This window comes from Cetorhinus maximus, chromosome 16, assembly GCF_964194155.1.
Source record: "Cetorhinus maximus chromosome 16, sCetMax3.hap1.1, whole genome shotgun sequence".
In the NCBI taxonomy this organism is placed as follows: domain Eukaryota; kingdom Metazoa; phylum Chordata; class Chondrichthyes; order Lamniformes; family Cetorhinidae; genus Cetorhinus; species Cetorhinus maximus.
The window spans coordinates 90,557,830-90,578,486 of record NC_135894.1 but is presented as its reverse complement, the minus strand read 5'-3'; the positions used below and the strand labels follow the sequence as shown (position 1 = coordinate 90,578,486).

The 20,657-nt window shown below is 49.7% G+C and overlaps 2 protein-coding genes across 2 annotated transcripts in view; both read right to left on the bottom strand.

The window, feature by feature from the left end:
• LOC144691900 (uncharacterized) overlaps positions 1-3,012 on the bottom strand; it is a 42,873-nt gene extending 39,861 nt beyond the window's left edge. The window contains exon 1 of the mRNA XM_078560474.1: positions 2,262-3,012. Coding sequence (XP_078416600.1) covers positions 2,262-3,012 — 751 coding nt within the window. The remainder of the gene's footprint in view (positions 1-2,261) is intronic.
• A 35-nt stretch (positions 3,013-3,047) lies between these two features.
• Positions 3,048-14,688, bottom strand: LOC144691899 (uncharacterized). The gene is made up of 4 exons (XM_078560473.1): positions 14,597-14,688; positions 14,098-14,252; positions 13,138-13,805; positions 3,048-3,095 (listed from the first exon to the last, which is right to left on the bottom strand). The coding sequence occupies exons 1-4, from the start codon at positions 14,686-14,688 to the stop codon at positions 3,048-3,050; spliced, it is 963 nt and encodes a 320-aa protein (XP_078416599.1).
• Between the last annotated feature and the right edge of the window lie 5,969 nt (positions 14,689-20,657).

Here is a 20,657-nt window from a genome sequence, read left to right as displayed (position 1 = left end):
CCATAGAGGGCCGCTTGCTAGCCAAATCCGGTATGTATTTCGAGCATGCCCTGGAGCTTTTTCTCACTATGGAAAGTGCCGCGAAAGACTGTCAGGCTTTGCAGCGTGGGGATAATGGTGCCGTACTCCATGTTGGCCGGGAACCTGCTGCCGAGCGTGGCACGAGAAACAGAGCAGCAGATTTTAGACGCGATCCTATGCCCAGTACACAAAGGCTTGGGACTATTTCCTGATGTTAGTGGTAACCCAATGGTCAGCTAGTAAGATACGCGCTTGCTACAGAGGTGGAGGAAATCATGGAGCAGATGTTTGTAGATTCAAAGAGGCAGAATGCAATTATCCACAGGAAAGGACACCTGGTTCAACAGTACAGAACAAAGGATAGGCAAACAGCAAAACAACAAACAAATCTGGTTGAGCTAACTGATACAGCAAAGGCTGAGGCTGCTACTCCTGATGTGTACTCTCTGTATCATGTGACTGCTGTTAAATCTGAGCTCGTTACAGTGACAGCGCACGTGAATGGCAAGCAACTGCAGATGCAGACGGATACCGGCGCTTCAGCCACTGTTGTTGGGGAGCACACGCTCAAGTACCTCAGTGAAGGGAGTCAGTCATTGACATTGGAGCGGACGCCTGCCAAACTGAGAACTCAGGCTGGAGAATCCATTCAGGTCAAAGGCATTGCCGCTGCCCCAGTCTGCTACAAACAACAGACAGCCCAACTGCATGTGATAAGCGTAAACGGGGAGGGGCCCAGTCTTTTGGGTCGAGATTGGCTCCAGAAAATAAAAATTTGACTGGTCAGAAATATTCCATTTGAAGCCCAACGGATTTCCAGAGCTCTTGAAAAACAGTGTCATATTTCTTCAAGATGAATTGGGAAAAAACTGAAGGGCATGCAGGCTAAAATGCACATTGATTCCCAGGCAGCACCACGTTTCTTCAAGGCCAGACCAGCGCCTCACTCACGAGAAGAAAAAGTGAAAGCAGCATTGTGCAGGTTGGAAAACCTGGGAATAATTCAGCCTGTTCAGTTTTCTGATTTCTCCTAAGTTACCACATGACACCCCATTCTACTCCGGGCTCGAAACCCTCAGAGTCACTAGCGTACGCGTTTACACTTGGTGTACCCAAATCTAGAGGGGAAGGTGACAGTGAGACAGAATAATTGAACCGTGACTTACACAGCAATGCTCGTGCGTTCCAAGTAGGTGCGTAATGTTGGAAGTGGACCCTGTGGGACTGCAGGAGCCATCATTTCAGAGACTGGACCACTATCTTTTCAAGCGCAAGTTGAAGGTAGAACCGTACCTAAACACGCAGATAATATCCAGCCGAGAGAAGCATCCCACCGAGTGCAAGAACAACCTGTGATTAATGTTTTGCCGCCGACTTCTGAGGCATGTGATGGTTCTAGAGCTGGTGTTCCAGACATTCTGCTGAAGGGTCATGAGGACTCGAAACGTCAACCCTTTTCTTCTCTGCCGATGCTGCCAGACCTGCTGAGTTTTTCCAGGTAATTCTGTTTTTGTTTTGGATTTCCAGCATCCGCAGTAGTTTTTTGTTTGTATCTAACGAGTTGCCAGGTACTGAACTGCCCAGTTCCAGTGATGTATCTCCTAGCGCAGATCCAGATTTTGTTAATCCTGTTCAGGAGCCTCCTTCGGTAGAGCTGCTCCGCTCTAACCGCCTTCGACAGGAACCCCAGGAGACTTGATTTGTAATCGCCAGAGAAAGTACAAACGTTTCCTGGTTTTTCTGACACTCTTTCACTGTAAATGTAAGAAACCTAAAGGGGTAGGAAGTGTAGTAACTAGATGCATTGTCCCTCCCTCCTGTCAATCACCTATCATGTCTTACATTTACGGGGGCTTCGACCAATAAGTTTATTGCGTGGGTAATCCGGTGGGTGGGGTTTCCGATGGAGAGATTACGTCTAGCGTGCAAGCACCTCTACACGTCTCCTAAATAAAGTTTAGCCTTTTCTTCACCAAACTTGCTGCTCCATCATGGCATTGAGTATCTCTTTTTTTTTAAAAATTCACGTGTAATAATGCACTGAAAATTCTTTCTAAAATCTGCTCATCAGCCCCTTGAGTGAGCGAAATTTTGAAATGTGGCTCCCCCCTCACCCCTGTGAAAAGATTGGGGACCATCCTGATCTAAGTTAACATGACTGTTAGAAAAGCTTGCTCGCAACCAGTAAAAAGTAATTATATAGTCAGTGTGCTACAGAAAACAATATTCAAGTTACTTACCACAGGAGGCAAGAGAGGTAGCCGTGGTTGTAGCGATGGTAGCAGCAGATGAAGTAGCAGGCGTTGCGGTGGTTGGGGCTGGTGTGAAAGTTGGGTTAGTTGCGCTTGATGCGGTAGTTAGGGTAATTGTAGTTGACACAGTGATTGGATTGCTTGAGGTTGGTGTGGTGCTTAATGTACTGGTAGTCGGTGTGAACGTTGTGGCAATTGTGGTTGGTTTGAGAGTCGGGGTTGTTTTGGTCAATGGCGGGATGGTTAGGGCTGTAGGTTCTGGTGTGAGAGATGGGGTTAAAGTTCCTGGTGAGGAAGTTAAAGTTGCAGTTTCTGGTGTAATGGTTAAGGTTGTAGTTTCTGGTGCGGGAGTTAGTGTTGCTTCTGGCGTGGGAGTTAAGGCAGTTGGTTCTAGTATGCTAGCTGAGCTTGTAGTTTCTGATGAGGTTGTGGTGGCTGTAGCTTCTGGTCTGGAAATTAAGGTTGTGGTAGTTAGAGATGTAGTTTCTGATCTGGGGGTTAGAGTTGTAATTTCTGATGTGGTAATTAGGGCTCTAATCTCTAGCGTGGAAAATAGGGATGTTGTTTCTGGTGTTGCGATTAAGCTTGAGGTTTCTGGTGTGGTTGTTAGGTTTGCAGTTTCAGGTGTGGACGTTAGGTTTGCAGTTTCTGGTAAAGTAACACTAGCAGTTTCAGGTGTGGACGTTAGGTTTGCAGTTGTTGCTGGTGTGGTCGTTAGGTTTGCAATTGTTGCTGGCATGGGCCTTAGCTTTGCAGTTGTTGATGGTGGGGTCATTAGGTTTCCAGTTGTTGCTGGTGTGGTCGATAGGTTTGTAGTTGTTGCTGGTGCGTTCGTTAGGTTTGCAGTTGTTGCTGGTGTGGTCGTTAGGTTTGCAGTTGTTGCTGGTGCGTTCGTTAGGTTTGCAGTTGTTGCTGTTGCGGTCATTAGGTTTGCAGTTGTTGCTGGCGTGGTAGTTAGGTTTACAGTTGTTGCTGGGGTGGTGATTAGGTTTGCAGTTGTTGCTGGTGTGCTGGTTAGGTTTGCCGTTGTTGCTGGCGTGGTCGTTAGGTTTACAACTGTTGCTGGCGTGGTCATTAGGTTTGCAGTTGTTGCTGGTGGGGTCGTTGGGTTTGCAGTTGTAGCTGGTGTGGTCGTTGGGCTTGCAGTAGTTGCTGGTGTGGTAGTTAGGTTTGCAGTCGTAGCTGGTGGGGTCATTAGGTTTCCAGTTGTAGCTGGTGGGGTCGTTAGGTTTGCAGTTGTTGCTGGTGGGGTCATTAAGTTTGCAGTTGTTGCTGGTGGGGTCGTTAGGTTTGTAGATGTTGCTGATTTGATCGTTAGGTTTGCAGTTGTTGCTGGTGTGGTCGTTAGGTTTGCAGTTGTTGCTGGTGTGGTCGTTAGGTTTGCAGTTGTTGCTGGTGTGGTCGTTAGGTTTGTAGATGTTGCTGGTGTGGTCGTTAGGTTTGCAGTTGTTGCTGGTGTGGTCGTTAGGTTTGCAGTTGTTCCTGGTGTGGTCGTTAGGTTTGTAGATGTTGCTGGTGTGGTCGTTGGGCTTGCAGTTGTTGCTGGTGTGGTCATTAGGTTTGGAGTTGTAGCTGGTGGGGTCGTTAGATTTGCAGTTGTAGCTGGTGGGGTCGTTAGGTTTGCAGTTGGAGCTGGTGGGGTCGTTAGGTTTGCAATTGTTGCTGGTGTGGTCATTAGGTTTGGAGTTGTAGCTGGTGGGGTCGTTAGATTTGCAGTTGTAGCTGGTGGGGTCGTTAGATTTGCAGTTGTAGCTGGTGGGGTCGTTAGGTTTGCAGTTGGAGCTGGTGGGGTCGTTAGGTTTGCAGTTGTTGCTGGTGTGTTCGTTAGATTTGCAGTTCTTGCTGGTGTGGTCGTTAGATTTGCAGTTGTTGCTGGTGTGTTCGTTAGTTTTGCAGTTATTGATGGTGTAGTCGTTAGGTTTGCAGTAGTTGCTGGTGTGGTCGCTAGGTTTGCAGTAGCTGCTGGTGTGTTCGTTAGGTTTGCAGTAGCTGCTGGTGTGGTCGTTAGGTTAGCAGTAGCTGCTGGTGTGGTCGCTAGGTTTGCAGTTCTTGCAGATGTGGTCGTTAGGTATACAGTTGTTGCTGGCGTGGTCGTTAGGTTTGCAGTTGTTGCTGGTGTGGTCGTTAGGTTTGCAGTTGTAGCTGGTGTGGTCGTTAGGTTTGCAGTTGTAGCTGGTGGGGTCGTTAGGTTTGCAGTTGTTGCTGGTGTGGTCGTTAGATTTGCAGTAGTTGCTGGTGTGGTCGTTAAGTTTGCAATTGTAGCTGGTGGGGTCGTTAGGTTTGTAGTTGTTGCTGGTGTGGTCGTTAGATTTGCAGTTGTAGCTGGTGGGGTCGTTAGGTTTGCAGTTGGAGCTGGTGGGGTCGTTAGGTTTGCAGTTGTAGCTGGGAGGGTCGTTAGGTTTGCAGTTGTAGCTGGTGGGGTCGTTAGGTTTGCAGTTGGAGCTGGTGGGGTCGTTAGGTTTGCAGTTGTAGCTGGGAGGGTCGTTAGGTTTGCAGTTGTAGCTGGTGGGGTCGTTAGGTTTGCAGTTGTTGCTGGTGTGGTCATTAGGTTTGGAGTTGTAGCTGGTGGGGTCGTTAGGTTTGCTATTGTAGCTGGTGGGGTCGTTAGGTTTGCAGTTGTTGCTGGTGGGGTCGTTAGGTTTGCAGTTGTTGCTGGTGGGGTCGGTAGGTTTGCAGTTGTAGCTGGTGGGGTCGTTAGGTTTGCAGTTGTTGCTGGTGGGGTCATTATGTTTGCTGTGGTTGCTGGCGGTGTCGTTAGGTTTGCGGTTGTTGCTGGTGTTGTCATTAGGTTTGCAGTTGTTGCTGGTGAGGTGGTTAGGTTTGCAGTTGTTGCTGGTGCGGTCGTTAGGTTTGCAGATGTTGCTGGTGTGGTCGATTGGTTTGCAGTTATTACTGGTGGTGTCATTAGGTTTGCAGTTGTTGCTGTTTTGGTCATTAGGTTTGCAGTTGTTGCTGGTCTGGTCGTTGGGCTTGCAGTTGTTGCTGGTGTGGTAGTTAGGTTTGGAGTTGCAGCTGGTGGGGTCGGTAGGTTTGCAGTAGATGCTGGTGTGGTCGTTAGGTTTGCAGTTCTTGCTGGTGTGGTCGTTAGATTTGCAGTTGTTGCTGGTTCGGTCGTTAGGTGTGCAGTAGTTGCTGGTGTAGTCGTTAGGTTTGCAGTAGTTGCTGATGTGGACGTTAGGTTTGCAGTAGTTGCGGGTTGGGTCGTTAGCTTTGCAGTAGTTGCTGGTGTGTTCGTTAGGTTTGCAGTAGCTGCTGGTGTGGTCGTTAGGTTTGCAGTTGATGCAGGGTTTGTTGTTAGGTTTGTAGTAGCTGCTGGTGTGTTTGTTAGGTTTGCAGCTGTTGCTGGTGTGGTCGTTAGGTTTGCAGTTGTAGCTGGTGTGGTCGTTAGGTTCGCAGCAGCTGCTGGTGTGGTCGTTAGGTTTGCAGTTGTAGCTGGTGTGGTCGTTAAGTTTGCAGTTGTTGCTGGTGTGGTCGTTAGGTTTCCAGTTGTTGCTGGTGTGCTCGTTAGGTTTGCAGTAGTTGCTGGTGTGGTCGTTAGATTTACAGTTGTAGCTAGTGGCGTCGTTAGGTTTGCAGTTGTAGCTGGTGTGGTCCTTAGGTTTGCAGTTGTAGCCGGTGGGGTCGTTAGGTTTGCAGTTGTAGCTGGTGGGGTCGTTAGTTTTGCAGATGTTGCTGGTGTTGTCGTTAGGTTTGCAGTAGTTGCTGCTGTGGTCGTTAGGTTTGCAGTAGTTGCTGGAGTGGTTGATTGGTTTACAGATGTTGCTGGTCCGGTTGACTGGTTTGCAGTTATTACTGGTGGGGTCGTTAGGTTTGCAGTTGTTACTGGTTTGGTCGTTAGGATTGCAGTTGTTGCTGGTGGGGTCGTTGGGCTTGTAGTTGTTGCTGGTGTGGTCGTTAGGTTTGCAGTTGTAGCTGGTGGGGTCGTTAGGTTTGCAGTTGTAGCTGGTGGGGTCGTTAGGTTTGCAGTTGTAGCTGGTGTGTTCATTAGGTTTGCAGTTGTAGCTGGTGGGGTCGTTAGATTTGCAGTTGTTGCTGGTGTGGTCGTTAGGTTTGCAGTTGTAGCTGGTGGGGTCGTTAGGTTCGCAGTTGTAGCTGGTGGGGTCGTTAGGTTTGCAGTTGTTGCTGGTGTGGACGTTAGGTTTGCAGTTGTTGCTGGTGTGGTCATTAGGTTGGCAGTTGTTGCTGGTGAGGTCATTAGTTTTGCAGTTGTTGCTGGTGTGGTCATTAGGTTAGCAGTTGTTGCTTGTGGGGTCGTTTGGTTTGCAGTTGTTGCTGGTGAGGTCGTTAGGTTTGCAGTTGTTGGTAGTGAGGTCATTAGTTTTGCAGTTGTTGCTGGTGGGGTCGTTAGGTTTGCAGTTGTTGCTGGTGTGGTCATTAGGTTTGCAGTTGTTGCTGGTGTGGTCGTTGGGCTTCCAGTTGTTGCTGGTGTGGTCGTTAGGTTTGCAGTTGTAGCTGGTGGGGTCATTAGGTTTGCAGTTGTTGCTGGTGGGGACGTTAGGTTTCTAGTTGTTGCTGGTGGGGACGTTAGGTTTGCAGTTGTTGCTGGTGTGGTCGTTAGGTTTGCAGTAGTAGCTGGTGCGGACGTTAGGTTTGCAGTTGTTGCTGGTGGGGACGTTAGGTTTGCAGTTGTTGCTGGTGGGGACGTTAGGTTTGCAGTTGTTGCTGGTGGGGTCGTTAGGTTTGCAGTTGTTCCTGGTGGGGACGTTAGGTTTGCAGTTGTTGCTGGTGTGGTCATTAGGTTTGCAGTTGTAGCTGGTGGGGACATTAGGTTTGCAGTCGTAGCTGGTGGGGTCGTTAGGTTTCCCGTTGTAGCTGGTGGGGTCGTTAGGTTTGCAGTTGATGCTGGTGGGGTCATTAAGTTTGCAGTTGTTGCTGGTGGGGTCGTTAGGTTTGTAGATGTTGCTGATGTGGTCGTTAGGTTTGCAGTTGTTGCTGGTGTGGTCGTTAGGTTTGCAGTTGTTGCTGGTGTGGTCGTTAGGTTTGTAGATGTTGCTGATGTGGTCGTTAGGTTTGCAGTTGTTGCTGGTGTGGTCGTTAGGTTTGTAGATGTTGCTGGTGTGGTCGTTAGGTTTGCAGTTGTTGCTGGTGTGGTCGTTAGGTTTGCAGTTGTTGCTGGTGTGGTCGTTAGGTTTGTAGATGTTGCTGGTGTGGTCGTTAGGTTTGTAGATGTTGCTGGTGTGGTCGTTAGGTTTGCAGTTGTTGCTGGTGTGGTCGTTAGGTTTGCAGTTGTTGCTGGTGTGGTCGTTAGGTTTGTAGATGTTGCTGGTGTGGTCGTTGGGCTTGCAGTTGTTGCTGGTGTGGTCATTAGGTTTGGAGTTGTAGCTGGTGGGGTCGTTAGATTTGCAGTTGTAGCTGGTGGGGTCGTTAGGTTTGCAGTTGGAGCTGGTGGGGTCGTTAGGTTTGCAATTGTTGCTGGTGTGGTCATTAGGTTTGGAGTTGTAGCTGGTGGGGTCATTAGGTTTGGAGTTGTTGCTGGTGTGGTCATTAGGTTTGGAGTTGTAGCTGGTGGGGTCGTTAGATTTGCAGTTGTAGCTGGTGGGGTCGTTAGATTTGCAGTTGCAGCTTGTGGGGTCGTTAGGTTTGCAGTTGGAGCTGGTGGGGTCGTTAGGTTTGCAGTTGGAGCTGGTGGGGTCGTTAGGTTTGCAGTTCTTGCTGGTGTGGTCGTTAGATTTGCAGTTGTTGCTGGTTCAGTCGTTAGCTGTGCAGTAGTTGCTGGTGTAGTCGTTAGGTTTGCAGTAGTTGCTGATGTGGACGTTAGGTTTGCAGTAGTTGCGGGTTGGGTCGTTAGCTTTGCAGTAGTTGCTGGTGTGGTCGTTAGGTTTGCAGATGTTGCTGGTGTGGTCGATTGGTTTGCAGTTGATGCAGGGTTTGTTGTTAGGTTTGTAGTAGCTGCTGGTGTGTTCGTTAGGTTTGCAGCTGTTGCTGGTGTGGTCGTTAGGTTCGCAGGAGCTGCTGGTGTGGTCGTTAGGTTTGCAGTTGTAGATGGTGTGGTCGTGAAGTTTGCAGTTGTTGCTGGTGTGGTCGTTAGGTTTCCAGTTGTTGCTGGTGTGCTCGTTAGGTTTGCAGTAGTTGCTGGTGTGGTCGTTAGATTTACAGTTGTAGCTAGTGGCGTCGTTAGGTTTGCAGTTGTAGCTGGTGTGGTCCTTAGGTTTGCAGTTGTAGCCGGTGGGGGCGTTAGGTTTGCAGTTGTAGATGGTGGGGTCGTTAGTTTTGCAGATGTTGCTGGTGTTGTCGTTAGGTTTGCAGTAGTTGCTGCTGTGGTCGTTAGGTTTGCAGTAGTTGCTGGAGTGGTTGATTGGTTTACAGATGTTGCTGGTCCGGTTGACTGGTTTGCAGTTATTACTGGTGGGGTCGTTAGGTTTGCAGTTGTTGCTGGTTTGGTCGTTAGGATTGCAGTTGTTGCTGGTGGGGTCGTTGGGCTTGTAGTTGTTGCTGGTGTGGTCGTTAGGTTTGCAGTTGTAGCTGGTGGGGTCGTTAGGTTTGCAGTTGTAGCTGGTGGGGTCGTTAGGTTTGCAGTTGTAGCTGGTGGGGTCGTTAGGTTTGCAGTTGTAGCTGGTGTGTTCGTTAGGTTTGCAGTTGTAGCTGGTGGGGTCGTTAAATTTGCAGTTGTTGCTGGTGTGGTCGTTAGGTTTGCAGTTGTAGCTGGTGGGGTCGTTAGGTTTGCAGTTGTTGCTGGTGTGGACGTTAGGTTTGCAGTTGTTGCTGGTGTGGTCATTAGGTTGGCAGTTGTTGCTGGTGAGGTCATTAGTTTTGCAGTTGTTGCTGGTGTGGTCATTAGGTTAGCAGTTGTTGCTTGTGGGGTCGTTTGGTTTGCAGTTGTTGCTGGTGAGGTCGTTAGGTTTGCAGTTGTTGGTGGTGAGGTCATTAGTTTTGCAGTTGTTGCTGGTGGGGTCGTTAGGTTTGCAGTTGTTGCTGGTGTGGTCGTTAGGTTTGCAGTTGTTGCTGGTGTGGTCGTTGGGCTTCCAGTTGTTGCTGGTGTGGTCGTTAGGTTTGCAGTTGTAGCTGGTGGGGTCATTAGGTTTGCAGTTGTTGCTGGTGGGGACGTTAGGTTCCCAGTTGTTGCTGGTGGGGACGTTAGGTTTGCAGTTCTTGCTGGTGGGGTCATTAGGTTTGCAGTTGTTGCTGGTGTGGTCGTTAGGTTTGCAGTTGTTGCTGGTGTGGTCGTTAGGTTTGCAGTTGTAGCTGGTGGGGACGTTAGGTTTGCAGTTGTTGCTGGTGGGGACGTTAGGTTTGCAGTTGTTGCTGGTGGGGACGTTAGTTTTGCAGTTGTTGCTGGTGGGGTCGTTAGGTTTGCAGTTGTTGCTGGCATGGTCGTTAGGTTTGCAGTTGTTGCTGGTGTGGTCATTAGGTTTGCAGTTGTAGCTGGTGGGGACGTTAGGTTTGCAGTTGTTGCTGGTGTGGTCGTTAGGTTTGCCGTTGTTGCTGGTGTGGTCGTTGGGCTTGCAGTCGTAGCTGGTGGGGTCGTTAGGTTTCCCGTTGTAGCTGGTGGGGTCGTTAAGTTTGCAATTGATCCTGGTGTGGTCGTTAGATTTGCAGTTGTTGCTGGTGTGGTCGTTAGGTTTGCAGTTGTAGCTGGTGGGGTCGTTAGGTTCGCAGTTGTAGCTGGTGGGGTCGTTAGGTTTGCAGTTGTTGCTGGTGTGGACGTTAGGTTTGCAGTTGTTGCTGGTGTGGTCATTAGGTTGGCAGTTGTTGCTGGTGAGGTCATTAGTTTTGCAGTTGTTGCTGGTGTGGTCATTAGGTTAGCAGTTGTTGCTTGTGGGGTCGTTTGGTTTGCAGTTGTTGCTGGTGAGGTCGTTAGGTTTGCAGTTGTTGGTAGTGAGGTCATTAGTTTTGCAGTTGTTGCTGGTGGGGTCGTTAGGTTTGCAGTTGTTGCTGGTGTGGTCATTAGGTTTGCAGTTGTTGCTGGTGTGGTCGTTGGGCTTCCAGTTGTTGCTGGTGTGGTCATTAGGTTTGCAGTTGTAGCAAGTGGGGTCATTAGGTTTGCAGTTGTTGCTGGTGGGGACGTTAGGTTTCCAGTTGTTGCTGGTGGGGACGTTAGGTTTGCAGTTCTTGCTGGTGGGGTCATTAGGTTTGCAGTTGTTGCTGGTGTGGTCGTTAGGTTTGCAGTTGTTGCTGGTGTGGTCGTTAGGTTTGCGGTAGTAGCTGGTGGGGACGTTAGGTTTGCAGTTGTTGCTGGTGGGGACGTTAGGTTTGCAGTTGTTGCTGGTGGGGACGTTAGGTTTGCAGTTTTTGCTGGTGGGGTCGTTAGGTTTGCAGTTGTTCCTGGTGGGGACGTTAGGTTTGCAGTTGTTGCTGGTGTGGTCATTAGGTTTGCAGTTGTAGCTGGTGGGGACGTTAGGTTTGCAGTTGTTGCTGGTGTGGTCGTTAGGTTTGCCGTTGTTGCTGGTGTGGTCGTTGGGCTTGCAGTCGTAGCTGGTGGGGTCGCTAGGTTTCCCGTTGTAGCTGGTGGGGTCGTTAGGTTTGCAGTTGATGCTGGTGGGGTCATTAAGTTTGCAGTTGTTGCTGGTGGGGTCGTTAGGTTTGTAGATGTTGCTGATGTGGTCGTTAGGTTTGCAGTTGTTGCTGGTGTGGTCGTTAGGTTTGCAGTTGTTGCTGGTGTGGTCGTTAGGTTTGTAGATGTTGCTGGTGTGGTCGTTAGGTTTGCAGTTGTTGCTGGTGTGGTCGTTAGGTTTGCAGTTGTTGCTGGTGTGGTCGTTAGGTTTGTAGATGTTGCTGGTGTGGTCGTTGGGCTTGCAGTTGTTGCTGGTGTGGTCATTAGGTTTGGAGTTGTAGCTGGTGGGGTCGTTAGATTTGCAGTTGTAGCTGGTGGGGTCGTTAGGTTTGCAGTTGGAGCTGGTGGGGTCGTTAGGTTTGCAATTGTTGCTGGTGTGGTCATTAGGTTTGGAGTTGTAGCTGGTGGGGTCATTAGGTTTGGAGTTGTTGCTGGTGTGGTCATTAGGTTTGGAGTTGTAGCTGGTGGGGTCGTTAGATTTGCAGTTGTAGCTGGTGGGGTCGTTAGATTTGCAGTTGCAGCTTGTGGGGTCGTTAGGTTTGCAGTTGGAGCTGGTGGGGTCGTTAGGTTTGCAGTTGGAGCTGGTGGGGTCGTTAGGTTTGCAGTTGTTGCTGGTGTGTTCGTTAGATTTGCAGTTCTTGCTGGTGTGGTCATTAGATTTGCAGTTGTTGCTGGTGTGTTCGTTAGTTTTGCAGTTATTGATGGTGCAGTCGTTAGGTTTGCAGTAGTTGCTGGTGTGGTCGCTAGGTTTGCAGTAGCTGCTGGTGTGTTCGTTAGGTTTGCAGTAGCTGCTGGTGTGGTCGTTAGGTTAGCAGTAGCTGCTGGTGTGGTCGCTAGGTTTGCAGTTCTTGCAGATGTGGTCGTTAGGTATACAGTTGTTGCTGGCGTGGTCGTTAGGTTTGCAGTTTTTGCTGGTGTGGTCGTTAGGTTTGCAGTTGTAGCTGGTGTGGTCGTTAGGTTTGCAGTTGTAGCTGGTGGGGTCGTTAGGATTGCAGTTGTTGCTGGTGTGGTCGTTAGGTTTGCAGTAGTTGCTGGTGTGGTCGTTAAGTTTGCAATTGTAGCTGGTGGGGTCGTTAGGTTTGTAGTTGTTGCTGGTGTGCTCATTAGGTTTGCAGTAGTTGCTGGTGTGGTCGTTAGATTTACAGTTGTAGCTAGTGGCGTCGTTAGGTTTGCAGTTGTAGCTGGTGTGGTCCTTACGTTTGCAGTTGTAGCCGGTGGGGTCGTTAGGTTTGCAGTTGTAGCTGGTGGGGTCGTTAGTTTTGCAGATGTTGCTGGTGTTGTCGTTAGGTTTGCAGTAGTTGCTGCTGTGGTCGTTAGGTTTGCAGTAGTTGCTGGAGTGGTTGATTGGTTTACAGATGTTGCTGGTCCGGTTGACTGGTTTGCAGTTATTACTGGTGGGGTCGTTAGGTTTGCAGTTGTTACTGGTTTGGTCGTTAGGATTGCAGTTGTTGCTGGTGGGGTCGTTGGGCTTGTAGTTGTTGCTGGTGTGGTCGTTAGGTTCGCAGTTGTAGCTGGTGGGGTCGTTAGGTTTGCAGTTGTTGCTGGTGTGGACGTTAGGTTTGCAGTTGTTGCTGGTGTGGTCATTAGGTTGGCAGTTGTTGCTGGTGAGGTCATTAGTTTTGCAGTTGTTGCTGGTGTGGTCATTAGGTTAGCAGTTGTTGCTTGTGGGGTCGTTTGGTTTGCAGTTGTTGCTGGTGAGGTCGTTAGGTTTGCAGTTGTTGGTAGTGAGGTCATTAGTTTTGCAGTTGTTGCTGGTGGGGTCGTTAGGTTTGCAGTTGTTGCTGGTGTGGTCATTAGGTTTGCAGTTGTTGCTGGTGTGGTCGTTGGGCTTCCAGTTGTTGCTGGTGTGGTCGTTAGGTTTGCAGTTGTAGCTGGTGGGGTCATTAGGTTTGCAGTTGTTGCTGGTGGGGACGTTAGGTTTCCAGTTGTTGCTGGTGGGGACGTTAGGTTTGCAGTTCTTGCTGGTGGGGTCATTAGGTTTGCAGTTGTTGCTGGTGTGGTCGTTAGGTTTGCAGTTGTTGCTGGTGTGGTCGTTAGGTTTGCAGTAGTAGCTGATGCGGACGTTAGGTTTGCAGTTGTTGCTGGTGGGGACGTTAGGTTTGCAGTTGTTGCTGGTGGGGACGTTAGGTTTGCAGTTGTTGCTGGTGGGGTCGTTAGGTTTGCAGTTGTTCCTGGTGGGGACGTTAGGTTTGCAGTTGTTGCTGGTGTGGTCATTAGGTTTGCAGTTGTAGCTGGTGGGGACGTTAGGTTTGCAGTTGTTGCTGGAGAGGTCGTTAGGTTTGCAGTTGTTGCTGGTGTGGTCGTTGGGCTTGCAGTCGTAGCTGGTGGGGTCGTTAGGTTTCCCGTTGTAGCTGGTGGGGTCGTTAGGTTTGCAGTTGATGCTGGTGGGGTCATTAAGTTTGCAGTTGTTGCTGGTGGGGTCCTTAGGTTTGTAGATGTTGCTGATGTGGTCGTTAGGTTTGCAGTTGTTGCTGGTGTGGTCGTTAGGTTTGCAGTTGTTGCTGGTGTGGTCGTTAGGTTTGTAGATGTTGCTGGTGTGGTCGTTAGGTTTGCAGTTGTTGCTGGTGTGGTCGTTAGGTTTGCAGTTGTTGCTGGTGTGGTCGTTGGGCTTGCAGTCGTAGCTGGTGGGGTCGTTAGGTTTCCCGTTGTAGCTGGTGGGGTCGTTAGGTTTGCAGTTGATGCTGGTGGGGTCATTAAGTTTGCAGTTGTTGCTGGAGGGGTCGTTAGGTTTGTAGATGTTGCTGATGTGGTCGTTAGGTTTGCAGTTGTTGCTGGTGTGTTCGTTAGGTTTGCAGTTGTTGCTGGTGTGGTCGTTAGGTTTGTAGATGTTGCTGGTGTGGTCGTTAGGTTTGCAGTTGTTGCTGGTGTGGTCGTTAGGTTTGCAGTTGTTGCTGGTGTGGTCGTTAGGTTTGTAGATGTTGCTGGTGTGGTCGTTGGGCTTGCAGTTGTTGCTGGTGTGGTCATTAGGTTTGGAGTTGTAGCTGGTGGGGTCGTTAGATTTGCAGTTGTAGCTGGTGGGGTCGTTAGGTTTGCAGTTGGAGCTGGTGGGGTCGTTAGGTTTGCAATTGTTGCTGGTGTGGTCATTAGGTTTGGAGTTGTAGCTGGTGGGGTCATTAGGTTTGGAGTTGTTGCTGGTGTGGTCATTAGGTTTGGAGTTGTAGCTGGTGGGGTCGTTAGATTTGCAGTTGTAGCTGGTGGGGTCGTTAGATTTGCAGTTGGAGCTGGTGGGGTCGTTAGGTTTGCAGTTGTAGCTGGTGGGGTCGTTAGGTTTGCAGTTGGAGCTGGTGGGGTTGTTAGGTTTGCAGTTGTTGCTGGTGTGTTCGTTAGATTTGCCGTTCTTGCTGGTGTGGTCATTAGATTTGCAGTTGTTGCTGGTGTGTTCGTTAGTTTTGCAGTTATTGATGGTGTAGTCGTTAGGTTTGCAGTAGTTGCTGGTGTGGTCGCTAGGTTTGCAGTAGCTGCTGGTGTGTTCGTTAGGTTTGCAGTAGCTGCTGGTGTGGTCGTTAGGTTAGCAGTAGCTGCTGGTGTGGTCGCTAGGTTTGCAGTTCTTGCAGATGTGGTCGTTAGGTATACAGTTCTTGCTGGCGTGGTCGTTAGGTTTGCAGTTGTTGCTGGTGGGGACGTTAGGTTTGCAGTTTTTGCTGGTGGGGTCGTTAGGTTTGCAGTTGTTCCTGGTGGGGACGTTAGGTTTGCAGTTGTTGCTGGTGTGGTCATTAGGTTTGCAGTTGTAGCTGGTGGGGACGTTAGGTTTGCAGTTGTTGCTGGTGTGGTCGTTAGGTTTGCAGTTGTTGCTGGTGTGGTCATTAGGTTTGCAGTTGTAGCTGGTGGGGACGTTAGGTTTGCAGTCGTAGCTGGTGGGGTCGCTAGGTTTCCCGTTGTAGCTGGTGGGGTCGTTAGGTTTGCAGTTGATGCTGGTGGGGTCATTAAGTTTGCAGTTGTTGCTGGTGGGGTCGTTAGGTTTGTAGATGTTGCTGATGTGGTCGTTAGGTTTGCAGTTGTTGCTGGTGTGGTCGTTAGGTTTGCAGTTGTTGCTGGTGTGGTCGTTAGGTTTGTAGATGTTGCTGGTGTGGTCGTTAGGTTTGCAGTTGTTGCTGGTGTGGTCGTTAGGTTTGCAGTTGTTGCTGGTGTGGTCGTTAGGTTTGTAGATGTTGCTGGTGTGGTCGTTGGGCTTGCAGTTGTTGCTGGTGTGGTCATTAGGTTTGGAGTTGTAGCTGGTGGGGTCGTTAGATTTGCAGTTGTAGCTGGTGGGGTCGTTAGGTTTGCAGTTGGAGCTGGTGGGGTCGTTAGGTTTGCAATTGTTGCTGGTGTGGTCATTAGGTTTGGAGTTGTAGCTGGTGGGGTCATTAGGTTTGGAGTTGTTGCTGGTGTGGTCATTAGGTTTGGAGTTGTAGCTGGTGGGGTCGTTAGATTTGCAGTTGTAGCTGGTGGGGTCGTTAGATTTGCAGTTGCAGCTTGTGGGGTCGTTAGGTTTGCAGTTGGAGCTGGTGGGGTCGTTAGGTTTGCAGTTGGAGCTGGTGGGGTCGTTAGGTTTGCAGTTGTTGCTGGTGTGTTCGTTAGATTTGCAGTTCCTGCTGGTGTGGTCATTAGATTTGCAGTTGTTGCTGGTGTGTTCGTTAGTTTTGCAGTTATTGATGGTGCAGTCGTTAGGTTTGCAGTAGTTGCTGGTGTGGTCGCTAGGTTTGCAGTAGCTGCTGGTGTGTTCGTTAGGTTTGCAGTAGCTGCTGGTGTGGTCGTTAGGTTAGCAGTAGCTGCTGGTGTGGTCGCTAGGTTTGCAGTTCTTGCAGATGTGGTCGTTAGGTATACAGTTGTTGCTGGCGTGGTCGTTAGGTTTGCAGTTTTTGCTGGTGTGGTCGTTAGGTTTGCAGTTGTAGCTGGTGTGGTCGTTAGGTTTGCAGTTGTAGCTGGTGGGGTCGTTAGGATTGCAGTTGTTGCTGGTGTGGTCGTTAGGTTTGCAGTAGTTGCTGGTGTGGTCGTTAAGTTTGCAATTGTAGCTGGTGGGGTCGTTAGGTTTGTAGTTGTTGCTGGTGTGCTCATTAGGTTTGCAGTAGTTGCTGGTGTGGTCGTTAGATTTACAGTTGTAGCTAGTGGCGTCGTTAGGTTTGCAGTTGTAGCTGGTGTGGTCCTTACGTTTGCAGTTGTAGCCGGTGGGGTCGTTAGGTTTGCAGTTGTAGCTGGTGGGGTCGTTAGTTTTGCAGATGTTGCTGGTGTTGTCGTTAGGTTTGCAGTAGTTGCTGCTGTGGTCGTTAGGTTTGCAGTAGTTGCTGGAGTGGTTGATTGGTTTACAGATGTTGCTGGTCCGGTTGACTGGTTTGCAGTTATTACTGGTGGGGTCGTTAGGTTTGCAGTTGTTACTGGTTTGGTCGTTAGGATTGCAGTTGTAGCTGGTGGGGTCGTTAGGTTTGCAGTTGTTGCTGGTGTGGACGTTAGGTTTGCAGTTGTTGCTGGTGTGGTCATTAGGTTGGCAGTTGTTGCTGGTGAGGTCATTAGTTTTGCAGTTGTTGCTGGTGTGGTCATTAGGTTAGCAGTTGTTGCTTGTGGGGTCGTTTGGTTTGCAGTTGTTGCTGGTGAGGTCGTTAGGTTTGCAGTTGTTGGTAGTGAGGTCATTAGTTTTGCAGTTGTTGCTGGTGGGGTCGTTAGGTTTGCAGTTGTTGCTGGTGTGGTCATTAGGTTTGCAGTTGTTGCTGGTGTGGTCGTTGGGCTTCCAGTTGTTGCTGGTGTGGTCGTTAGGTTTGCAGTTGTAGCTGGTGGGGTCATTAGGTTTGCAGTTGTTGCTGGTGGGGACGTTAGGTTTCCAGTTGTTGCTGGTGGGGACGTTAGGTTTGCAGTTCTTGCTGGTGGGGTCATTAGGTTTGCAGTTGTTGCTGGTGTGGTCGTTAGGTTTGCAGTTGTTGCTGGTGTGGTCGTTAGGTTTGCAGTAGTAGCTGATGCGGACGTTAGGTTTGCAGTTGTTGCTGGTGGGGACGTTAGGTTTGCAGTTGTTGCTGGTGGGGACGTTAGGTTTGCAGTTGTTGCTGGTGGGGTCGTTAGGTTTGCAGTTGTTCCTGGTGGGGACGTTAGGTTTGCAGTTGTTGCTGGTGTGGTCATTAGGTTTGCAGTTGTAGCTGGTGGGGACGTTAGGTTTGCAGTTGTTGCTGGAGAGGTCGTTAGGTTTGCAGTTGTTGCTGGTGTGGTCGTTGGGCTTGCAGTCGTAGCTGGTGGGGTCGTTAGGTTTCCCGTTGTAGCTGGTGGGGTCGTTAGGTTTGCAGTTGATGCTGGTGGGGTCATTAAGTTTGCAGTTGTTGCTGGTGGGGTCGTTAGGTTTGTAGATGTTGCTGATGTGGTCGTTAGGTTTGCAGTTGTTGCTGGTGTTGTCGTTAGGTTTGCAGTTGTTGCTGGTGTGGTCGTTAGGTTTGTAGATGTTGCTGGTGTGGTCGTTAGGTTTGCAGTTGTTGCTGGTGTGGTCGTTAGGTTTGCAGTTGTTGCTGGTGTGGTCGTTGGGCTTGCAGTCGTAGCTGGTGGGGTCGTTAGGTTTCCCGTTGTAGCTGGTGGGGTCGTTAGGTTTGCAGTTGATGCTGGTGGGGTCATTAAGTTTGCAGTTGTTGCTGGAGGGGTCGTTAGGTTTGTAGATGTTGCTGATGTGGTCGTTAGGTTTGCAGTTGTTGCTGGTGTGGTCGTTAGGTTTGCAGTTGTTGCTGGTGTGGTCGTTAGGTTTGTAGATGTTGCTGGTGTGGTCGTTAGGTTTGCAGTTGTTGCTGGTGTGGTCGTTAGGTTTGCAGTTGTTGCTGGTGTGGTCGTTAGGTTTGTAGATGTTGCTGGTGTGGTCGTTGGGCTTGCAGTTGTTGCTGGTGTGGTCATTAGGTTTGGAGTTGTAGCTGGTGGGGTCGTTAGATTTGCAGTTGTAGCTGGTGGGGTCGTTAGGTTTGCAGTTGGAGCTGGTGGAGTCGTTAGGTTTGCAATTGTTGCTGGTGTGGTCATTAGGTTTGGAGTTGTTGCTGGTGTGGTCATTAGGTTTGGAGTTGTAGCTGGTGGGGTCGTTAGATTTGCAGTTGTAGCTGGTGGGGTCGTTAGATTTGCAGTTGCAGCTTGTGGGGTCGTTAGGTTTGCAGTTGTAGCTGGTGGGGTCGTTAGGTTTGCAGTTGGAGCTGGTGGGGTTGTTAGGTTTGCAGTTGTTGCTGGTGTGTTCGTTAGATTTGCCGTTCTTGCTGGTGTGGTCATTAGATTTGCAGTTGTTGCTGGTGTGTTCGTTAGTTTTGCAGTTATTGATGGTGTAGTCGTTAGGTTTGCAGTAGTTGCTGGTGTGGTCGCTAGGTTTGCAGTAGCTGCTGGTGTGTTCGTTAGGTTTGCAGTAGCTGCTGGTGTGGTCGTTAGGTTAGCAGTAGCTGCTGGTGTGGTCGCTAGGTTTGCAGTTCTTGCAGATGTGGTCGTTAGGTATACAGTTCTTGCTGGCGTGGTCGTTAGGTTTGCAGTTGTTGCTGGTGTGGTCGTTAGGTTTGCAGTTGTAGCTGGTGTGGTCGTTAGGTTTGCAGTTGTAGCTGGTGGGGTCGTTAGGATTGCAGTTGTTGCTGGTGTGGTCGTTAGGTTTGCAGTAGTTGCTGGTGTGGTCGTTAAGTTTGCAATTGTAGCTGGTGGGGTCGTTAGGTTTGTAGTTGTTGCTGGTGTGCTCATTAGCTTTGCAGTAGTTGCTGGTGTGGTCGTTAGATTTACAGTTGTAGCTAGTGGCGTCGTTAGGTTTGCAGTTGTAGCTGGTGTGGTCCTTAGGTTTGCAGTTGTAGCTGGTGGGGTCGTTAGGTTTGCAGTTGTAGCTGGTGGGGTCGTTAGTTTTGCAGATGTTGCTGGTGTTGTCGTTAGGTTTGCAGTAGTTGCTGCTGTGGTCGTTAGGTTTGCAGTAGTTGCTGGAGTGGTTGACTGGTTTACAGATGTTGCTGGTCCGGTTGACTGGTTTGCAGTTATTACTGGTGGGGTCGTTAGGTTTGCAGTTGTTACTGGTTTGGTCGTTAGGATTGCAGTTGTTGCTGGTGGGGTCGTTGGGCTTGTAGTTGTTGCTGGTGTGGTCGTTAGGTTTGCAGTTGTAGCTGGTGGGGTCGTTAGGTTTGCAGTTGTATCTGGTGGGGTCGTTAGGTTTGCAGTTGTAGCTGGTGTGTTCGTTAGGTTTGCAGTTGTAGCTGGTGGGGTCGTTAGATTTGCAGTTGTTGCTGGTGTGGTCGTTAGGTTTGCAGTTGTAGCTGGTGGGGTCGTTAGGTTCGCAGTTGTAGCTGGTGGGGTCGTTAGGTTTGCAGTTGTTGCTGGTGTGGACGTTAGGTTTGCAGTTGTTGCTGGTGTGGTCATTAGGTTGGCAGTTGTTGCTGGTGAGGTCATTAGTTTTGCAGTTGTTGCTGGTGTGGTCATTAGGTTAGCAGTTGTTGCTTGTGGGGTCGTTTGGTTTGCAGTTGTTGCTGGTGAGGTCGTTAGGTTTGCAGTTGTTGGTAGTGAGGTCATTAGTTTTGCAGTTGTTGCTGGTGGGGTCGTTAGGTTTGCAGTTGTTGCTGGTGTGGTCATTAGGTTTGCAGTTGTTGCTGGTGTGGTCGTTGGGCTTCCAGTTGTTGCTGGTGTGGTCGTTAGGTTTGCAGTTGTAGCTGGTGGGGTCATTAGGTTTGCAGTTGTTGCTGGTGGGGACGTTAGGTTTCCAGTTGTTGCTGGTGGGGACGTTAGGTTTGCAGTTCTTGCTGGTGGGGTCATTAGGTTTGCAGTTGTTGCTGGTGTGGTCGTTAGGTTTGCAGTTGTTGCTGGTGTGGTCGTTAGGTTTGCAGTAGTAGCTGGTGGGGACGTTAGGTTTGCAGTTGTTGCTGGTGGGGACGTTAGGTTTGCAGTTGTTGCTGGTGGGGACGTTAGGTTTGCAGTTGTTTCTGGTGGGGTCGTTAGGTTTGCAGTTGTTCCTGGTGGGGACGTTAGGTTTGCAGTTGTTGCTGGTGTGGTCATTAGGTTTGCAGTTGTAGCTGGTGGGGACGTTAGGTTTGCAGTTGTTGCTGGAGAGGTCGTTAGGTTTGCAGTTGATGCTGGTGGGGTCGTTGGGCTTACAGTTGATGCTGGTGGGGTCGTTAGGTTTGCAGTTGATGCTGGTGGGGTCATTAAGTTTGCAGTTGTTGCTGGTGGGGTCGTTAGGTTTGTAGATGTTGCTGATGTGGTCGTTAGGTTTGCAGTTGTTGCTGGTGTGGTCGTTAGGTTTGTAGATGTTGCTGGTGTGGTCGTTAGGTTTGCAGTTGTTGCTGGTGTGGTCGTTAGGTTTGCAGTTGTTGCTGGTGTGGTCGTTAGGTTTGTAGATGTTGCTGGTGTGGTCGTTGGGCTTGCAGTTGTTGCTGGTGTGGTCGTTAGGTTTGGAGTTTTAGCTGGTGGGGTCGTTAGATTTGCAGTTGTAGCTGGTGGGGTCGTTAGGTTTGCAGTTGGAGCTGGTGGGGTCGTTAGGTTTGCAGTTGGAGCTGGTGGGGTCGTTAGGTTTGCAGTTGTTGCTGGTGTGTTCGCTAGATTTGCAGTTCTTGCTGGTGTGGTCATTAGATTTGCAGTTGTTGCTGGTGTGTTCGTTAGGTTTGCAGTTGTAGCTGGGAGGGTCGTTAGGTTTGCAGTTGTAGCTGGTGGGGTCGTTAGGTTTGCAGTTGTTGCTGGTGTGGTCATTAGGTTTGGAGTTGTAGCTGGTGGGGTCGTTAGGTTTGCTATTGTAGCTGGTGGGTTCATTAGGTTTGCAGTTGTAGCTGGTGGGGTCGTTAGGTTTGCAGTTGTTGCTGGTGTGGTCATTAGGTTTGGAGTTGTAGCTGGTGGGGTCGTTAGGTTTGCTATTGTAGCTGGTGGGGTCGTTAGGTTTGCAGTTGTTGCTGGTGGGGTCGTTAGGTTTGCAGTTGTTGCTGGTGGGGTCGGTAGGTTTGCAGTTGTAGCTGGTGGGGTCG

Bases quoted from the DNA above. Each gene is read 5' to 3' on its own strand.
- LOC144691899 (XM_078560473.1), bottom strand. From the start codon at position 14,688: ATGACCCCACCAGCATCAACTGCAAACCTAACGACCCCACCAGCTACA. The intron at 14,253-14,596 runs GTCCCCACCAGC...CCACACCAGCAG, and splicing joins GCTACGACTGCAAACCTAAC to CTACTGCAAACCTAACGAAC. The intron at 3,096-13,137 runs GCAAACCTAACG...CGAACGCACCAG, and splicing joins TGACCCCACCAGCATCAACT to CAACAACTACAAACCTATCG.